Below are 7,986 nucleotides of genomic sequence, written 5' to 3' on the forward strand. Positions count from 1 at the left end.
CTTCATATAATACAGCAATTAGTTACTGTCTGATAAGGTACTTTATGATATATTGCAGGTATACTGAGTGTGCACTCAGTATACTTTGTGCACTTCAGTGTGACAAAGCTTCCCTGCCTCGCTGGTTTCCAGCCTCCCGTTGAGGTTCCGGATAACTACTTCAGGGAAACAACTTCGAGGGCTCCTCCCAAGACTCCCACGGGTAAACGGGATAGGGTGCTCTTCCAAAGCCAGAAACGCCACAGTTTTCACCCCTGGCTCGAACCTCACATCCTTTCCTCCCAGAAGCTGTCTTTCATCAGCGGTCGCTGCCAGGGGACCTGGTGGGGGCGGAGCAGGTGCACCAGGTTATGGTGACCCCGCCCCCAGCCAGGTTACACCCTCCACTGCCACCTCGCGTCTTCCCGCCTCGGCCCTGTCCCCCTCCAGGAGGAAGAAGGGATTCGAAAATTCCTCAAACGAAAAGGGGTGGCCAGCCCACCCAGCTGAAGGGCTCGCCCACGCGCGGGGGCAGCTCTGAGCAGTCGCCAGGTGAGGATGCGGAAGTAGCTCTTCCTCCCCCGCCCAGACCTGTTGGCCCGGGCCCAAGTCCTGGGAATCACACACCCATAACCCACGAGCGCACCGCGCACCCCTCTGCAAACGAATCGGTGGGCACTAAGCACTGTCAAACGTGTCCCGGCCACAGAGAAGAAAAACCGGCGGACGAGGTGTACGGACATCCCAAACTTATTTTTTTTAAAGGGGGGAGGGGTAGCTTAAAGGCCCCTCACCCCCTCAACCGCCCCTCAATGCCAAATTGAAACCCGAGGGGGCCCGGGCGGCTGCAGCTCGGCTGTGGGCGCTTCGGGAAGCGGTGGCTGGTCTCTAACTTTAATCACGGCAACTGCTGCGGAAGCGGGGAGTCCTGCGGCCGCACCTGTTCCCGACTCTGAGGAAGGAGCCCTGCGCATCCATTCTGACCTTGAAGACATCCTGGAAATCCACAGTCCACCCCCGAGTCAGCATTACTCCGACCCCCTCCCGCAATGACTGAAGCCCACCGAGTGCCCACCCAGAGGGGCCGCCTCAAAATGCCCACCCGCGGCAAAGTAAGAATGCGCTTCCCTGGGCTCTCTCCAGATCCCTCGAGCATCCTTAACCCACTGCTTACCCACCCAAGAGCCGCCGCGCCCCTCACAGCAGGTTGAGTCCCCTTCTCTCCCCACCCCCAAATTGAGGAATACCCCACCCCCAAGTTCAGGGTTTCCCCTCGCTGCACTCGAGAGGGTCGCCCTCGGGAGCTCACGCTGCAGAGCACCGAGGTGGGGTCCACGAGCAGGCGACCACCGCGGGGGGCGGTCCCCGCGCCCTAGGCTCCGAGCTGGCGGGGACACCCCCTCAGTTCGGAGACCTCAGCCGGACGGAGCCGGGACGAGGACAGAGACGGCAGAGCGTCGGGGAGCGGGGGACAGCCCTGGCCGGGGCGGGAGCCGCGGGCGGTCACCGCGGGGCGCTCCCGGAACAGCCAAACTTTCTCCGCCACCCGAAGTTCGGGGCGCGGAGGCGGCGATGAGGGGGAGCGTGAGAGGCGTCCCCCGCCGCTCCCAGCCCCGCGGAGCCGCAGGAGAAGGTGCCCCCGAGAGCCGCCCGCCCCGCAGCCCTCACCCGTACCCCGGGCCCGGCGCGGCCCGCACTCACCTGGCTGTAGAGCTCGCTGACCGACATGACCCCCGCGGGCCGGGCCGAGCCCGGACCCCGTGGCCAGCGGGCGGCCCTCGCTCGTGTCCCGGGGGCGGCGGGTCGCGGCTCCTCGCGGCCCCGGCGGCTCTCAGTCCACGGCCGGCCCGTCTGGCGCCATCTTCCCGGGCTGCCCGAGAGTTTCTCGGTTCTTTTCTCTCTTCCCCGACCTGCCCCGCCGGCTTCCTGGAGGCGCCGCGGCCGGCTCGCTCTCGGCCCGCGCGACCTTTACTCCCGCGGCGGCGGCGGCGCAGCGGCGGCCGGGCAGGAGGGGCGGGCGGGCGGGGTAGAGGCCGCGCGGCGCCGCTCCCCGCTCAGGTATGGGAGGCGGCGCGGGAGGAAGAGGGCGGGCGCGCGTCCCAGGCGGCTGCCGGTGCGCCGCCGCCGCCGCCGCCGCCTTTGAGCCCTGCGGGGGCCGGGCCGGCCGCGCCTCCCGCGCCCCGCGCCGCCCCGGGGTCCTCCCGGCCAGGGGCGGGGCCGCGCGAGGAGCGGACGCCGTCCGCCCCCTGCTGGACACCGGGCGCTCGCGGGACAGGTGCGCGCCGGCTGCCGACACCTGCCTCGCGGCGCCCCCTCTCTGCGCAGACTGCGCTCTGGGAGGCTGGGCGGGGACCCATTGGAGACCAGAGAAAAAGAGGAGGAAGCACCAGAGAAGGGAGAAGAGGAATGAAAAGGAGAGATGCCTGCGGCCGAAAGGCTCCATACATTTTTCTCTGGGTTTTACATGGGCATTAACATTTTCATTATTAAAATTCAGTTATGTGTAGACTGTTACTAAGGCGTTTTGGATATACTAAAGATTGTCTCCGCCAAACAGCTCCCTGCGCTGAAATCCTGATCAGAACGTGGGAGTCGTAACTCTTCTCCACTTTGCGGGTTTCACCCACAGCTTCCAGCTAGGCTCCTGGCCGCCCCCATCAGAAAATTGTTTGCTTTTCTGGGAAACCTCACATTTTCTCCCCTCTCTCACGCACACTCTCAATCCCTCGGTCGCTCCCTATCTCATTTACTTTTGTCGCTTCTGCCAGTGACGCTTGGCAGCTTCACTCCCTCTTCCACTTCCAACAAAAAGTAGAAATTTCAGCCAAAAAGGAAAATAATTGGCAGGAGTCAGTAAAGGGAGAGCAGGAGCTGTAGGAGGAAACACGGTCTTTTGAGGTGGCATTTGTACCTGAATGAGGGATGGCCTCTGAAAGTGGTTCTCAGTCAGAGCATCCATCTCTACAGTTGTCCCGGAGCTCCACTCCCGGGAAGGTGATTCTTAGACTCATCCCATTTAAGACCTTCCCACTTGGAAGGTAGGATCCCCATTTAATCCACCTGCCACCCTCTCAACCATGCCTCCTCAGTGAGAATCACCTGGGGAGCTTTAACAGTTCCAAGGAAGGGACCCCCACCCTGAGGAACTCCAATTCACTGGTGAAGGGTGGGACCCCAGTACCTGATTTTTTTAAGTTCCTCCATAACTCTAAAGGATTGTGCTTCCAGTGTTGACAAATGCAGTGACCAAAGCTTGGGCAACTCTTCTTGGATCTCAAAGGGAGCTCTTCATATCACTGGCAAGAGCAGAAAGGATTCCATCATGTCTCTCTGCCTCAAAAATCTGTCTGCGTAGTTTCCTTCCCTATATTCTGATAATTCTTGAAGTGTGGCCCCCAGGGCCATCAGCAACACGTGGGAGCTTTTTAGAAAGACAAAATATGGGGCCTCACTGCAGACCTACTCAATCAGAAGGGTTGGAGGTGGGGCTCAGCACAGGGTGTCTTCACACCTCCTGGGGGATTCTTCCCTCTCAGACTAAGAAAGACTCCTCGCTAAGGCTCAACCGCACCTCAGCTCCAGATCCCCTTGCCTTCACCACCGTGCTCCATCATGTTCCCATTTCTCCACCAGCAACTCTCTCTCTCAGCTCGCTCTTGACTTTTCCTCTGTTCTCCTTTCTGGCTTAATTGTTGAAGTGGTAGCTTTTACTGCCCAGTCCCACGAAATTCACTGGTTCTCAACACCTTCTGCACATTGGAATCACATTTACAAAGACAAATGCCTGGCTCCCACTCCCAGAAATTCTGATTTAATTTGCCTGGGATGCTGCCTGGGCAAAGGGATTTTTTAAGAGTTTTCAGGTGGTTCTAATGACAGTCAAGGTTAAGAGTCACTGCTTTAATTCCTTCCTAAGCCGCTCCCTCTCAGCCCCCTCCTATTGAAATTGCCTTCTCCCTCTGAAGCATGGGGTGGTAACTGACTCTCCCCGCACTGTTGTCCACCCCTGTCTTCTCATTTTATCTCCTCTTGTTTTCCCAGCCTCGCTAACCACACCTTCTGCTTTCTCTTCCTGGTTCCTGAGTAAAACTGTGGCCTATTTCCTAGATCTCACCTTTCTTCTCAGCCATGCCCCCCTATCTCACCTTTTACTGCAATGTTAACTCCTAAATCCAATTCTAACCTTTAGACCCACCTTTCCACCTGCCAGAGAGGCAATGTTAGTGATCCCGCTAGGCCCTCGGACCAACCTGCGATTCGTGTTACCATCCTTTCTTCCCACCCCCAACCCAGTTCCAACTTTCTGGCTTCCATCATACCTGGCACAAATTAAAAGCTGAATTCATGCTGACTGAGCTGAATCACATCCTTGAGGAGCATATTACTCTTGGCCAGAGCTTTGTGGATTTCTAACCCCACAATCAGATATGGGCTTTCCCTCCTTTGAATAATAATAAAGACATTTTGAAAACTTACTTTGTGCCAGGAAACTTGCCAAGTGCTTTACTTCTGTGATCTTGTCTGAGCCTCAGAGCAACCCTTTAAAGGAGGTTTGGACATTAACTCTGTATGACAGATGAGCAAAGTGAGGCTGGGGGGTGGGGGGAGAGATGTTCTAGGTCAGAGAGCCAGTATTCAACCCAACTCTATCCCACTCTAGAGCCTAAGCACTTGCCAGTGGTTCCCAAACATTAATGGGTATCAGGATGAAAGGGATGGCCAGGGGATGCTATTCCAGTTGGTCCACATGTGGACCATGAGTCCTCATGTTTAATAAGTACCCCAGGTGGTATAGAGCCCATACTTTAAGAAACACTGCTCTATGCTCCATGGTGTCTCAAAGTAAAGAGAAGACATCCATTGGGAGTGCCTTGGTCTCCTTCCTCCTCCTTCCTGATGGGGCGTTCCATCATATACAAATGAGGAAGAACTCTGAACTTCCAAAGCATTCATCTGCACTTAGGAAGCTCCCCTCACTGCACCCTGTGTTATGTCTGTGCTAATATCCCTGGCTCCTCCTCAACACTAGGCTCTCAGAGCCTTGAAAGCAGGAACCACACGTGACCCATATTTGTATCCTCTGCACGTCCTAACACCATGCCTTGCACAAAATAGAACTCAAGAAATAGTAGGTGAATTGTGTGTTGGCTGGACCTAATGATTTGCTTATAGCCAATAAAACATAGCAAAGGTGATGATGGGACATCACTTTCATGATTAGGTTATATGACTGTGACTTTTGTCTTGCTGGAATTTTCTCTGGCTCTTCTCATATGCTTGCTCTGATGAAGCAAGCTGACATATTGTGAGCTGCCCTATGGAGCGACCCATGTGGCAAGAAACTAAGGGTGGCCTCAGACCCTCGAGAAACTGAATTCTTCTAATAGCTAAGTGAGTGAGCTTGGAAGCAGATTCTGCACTAGTCAAGTCTTCAGACTCGACTTGAAGAACCACAGCCCCAGCTGACACTTTGAGGGCAGCCACGTGATAACACCCAGAAGCAGAGGATCCAGAAAAGCTGTGTCTAAATTAAACTGTGAGATAATAAATGTGTGTTGTTTGAAGCCACTAAGTTTCGGGGTAATTTGTTATGCAGCAATAGATGACTAATAAAATCACATACAAAAAGCGTCCTGTGATGACTGAGTCACTAGCAACTTCAACCTAGCAATTGCTCTCCTGCCCTTCATGGTAGGTTGGTTTCCCAAATGCTCTTACCTGCTAAGGCAGCATCTTCAAACTGGGGTTTGTGGTCCACTGGTATATGCCAAGACTTTTCAAGGAGTTGTTAGTCCATAGTTTGTTTTAAGAAAATTAATTTCCAGATCCTAAGTGTCCATATCTAGTGGCAACTCTAAACACGACTTTGCCAGAAAACAAGCCTGAGTCCGGGGGCTCATCTCCGATGGCCCTTCTCACTTCTTCTCCCACTTTGCAGAAGAAAACACATTTCTCAATCCTCCTGAATAGTAGTGTGGTTCTTTCCTTGGGAAGCAAAAGCCTTCGGGGCACCAAACAAAGGACAATTGGAAAACTTCCTTGTTGACAGTGACTCTGATGAAGGGACCACACATTCTGTTCAGGTTAGGTGGTTTCCAATTCTGTTATCACAAAATTGAAGGAGGAACTAAGCCATTGTCACCTGACAGTTTATTAAAGATAACCTTTTGCGCTTCCCTGGTGGCACAGTGGTTGAGAGTCCGCCTGCCGATGCAGGGGACACGGGTTCGTGCCCCGGTCCGGGAAGATCCCACATGCCGCGGAGCGGCTGGGCCCGTGAGCCATGGCTGCTGAGCCTGCGCGTCCAGAGCCTGTGCTCCACACTGGGAGGGCCACAACAGTGAGAGGCCCGCGTACCGCAAAAAAAAAAAAAAAAAAAGATAACCTTTTGATGGATCACCATGTGATTTTTGGCAACTCAGAAGGAATTCAAAGAATTAAGGGACCCTGTTCTAACAAAAGTTTCTTTACCATCTACTTTTTTATATAAGCAAATATATAACACTTATGTCTATAACAAAAATACAAATAGATTTTTGAAATTGTATAATAATAGCATTTGTGATGATTCATTTCAGAATAATTTTAATACTTGACCACTGCAAATTTTAAAAATATATTAATTTATATACATATTTTTGTTATAGATAAGTATTATCTGGTGGTTATTAAAGGAGTTTCTAGCATTAAAAAATGTAGGATAAAATTCTGTGGGGAAAGTGGAACAGAATTCCAGGCTCAAGGGAAAAAATGAATGATTTAAAGAATTTGTGTGGTTTTTAAATGGGCAGTGGAGGGTATCAAATTGTTATAGCAGTTAGAGTCCATTGGATTCACTTGATATAAGTTTTATTTTAAGCTGACAATATTTACGATATGCCAGAAATTACATATTTTCCAACTATTTAAACTTATTAAAAATGTTAGTTATTAACCTAAAAATGTGTGACGACATACATGGTTTTTCAAAATTCCTTTAGAGAATTTGAGAACAAGAAAGTCTGAAGCCCATGGAGCGAAGGGCATCTGCTTCCGCGACCTCCCAAATTAGATCTTTATTAGAAATTCAGGATTTAAAATAGTGTTAAGAACCTGACGCTGTGGAACACTTTCACCGTTGCAGTTCATTCAATGATCATCTCCGAGTCCCTCTTAGGGCAAAGCAGACTTATTTTTCACCTGTTCTGAGTTAGCACTCAGCCTGTGTGCAGATTTAAGCCATGACTTCTGTCACTGTTTGTCAGGGAGAGACAGTGACATAGACCCCAGCCTGGATTTCCCACCGGCCACTCCTCTGTGGGATGCAGGTGGGGGGTGATGAGGGCGGAAGCCATGACACATGAGGATGGTTGAAGACCACTGGGTTGGTTTGATTTGGGTAAGAAAAGACTCTGGGCGCTGAGGGCTGGTGAGAGATTCGGACATCAAAACTATTTTCAAACACTTGAAAATCTGTCATGTGAAAGAGGGATTAGGCTGGGTCTGGTTACTGGAGGCCAGACCACAGGGAGGAAGTGTCTGGATGATAGATATTGCACAACCATGAAGAACAACTTCTAATAAAGACTGTCTAAGAGAGGCATCTCATGGAAAAGTGAGCTTGCTGTCCCTGGGGGAATTCAAGCAGAGGCTGGATTATCCCTGCCAAGGATGCTGTAGATTCTGCCACTGGGTGGGGGTGAGCTGTACCACCCCTGGGACTCAATGGCTGTGCCCTTGTGGCTGCCCTCCATACACCTGGCTCACGACATCAATCAAAGTTTAGAGCTATTGTCACAAATTCTGTATTGATAACCTCAAGCAAAGAAAACCCCCCTGTCAAAGCTTGCTCCGTGGGAAGGTTTGATAGCAATGCTTTACAACTCAGTGAGACCGAATTAGGGGGGTTTCATTTAAAGCTTGACTTTAATCCTAAATGGAATGAAAGGCTTTGCTTCCTACTGGGCATCCTGACTCTGCTGCAAAAGGGTTGGGTTCTTTTCTTGGGGGAAGTGGGAGAGAAAAGAG

General features: G+C 52.0%; 1 protein-coding gene across 2 annotated transcripts in view; it reads right to left on the bottom strand.

Moving 5' to 3' along the window:
• MYO5B (myosin VB) overlaps positions 1–2,006 on the bottom strand; it is a 385,273-nt gene extending 383,267 nt beyond the window's left edge. Inside the window, exon 1 of one of the 2 annotated variants that reach the window (XM_027118483.1) lies at positions 1,681–2,006. In XM_027118483.1, coding sequence (XP_026974284.1) covers positions 1,681–1,707 — 27 coding nt within the window. In that variant the 5' untranslated portion in view covers positions 1,708–2,006. The remainder of the gene's footprint in view (positions 1–1,680) is intronic. The other variant, XM_027118480.1, reaches the window with a different exon arrangement.
• Between the last annotated feature and the right edge of the window lie 5,980 nt (positions 2,007–7,986).

The sequence above is a fragment of the Aethalodelphis obliquidens genome, unplaced genomic scaffold (assembly GCF_003676395.1).
Source record: "Aethalodelphis obliquidens isolate GAN/ISIS:26980383/991018 unplaced genomic scaffold, ASM367639v1 scaffold19, whole genome shotgun sequence".
NCBI classification, from domain to species: domain Eukaryota; kingdom Metazoa; phylum Chordata; class Mammalia; order Artiodactyla; family Delphinidae; genus Aethalodelphis; species Aethalodelphis obliquidens.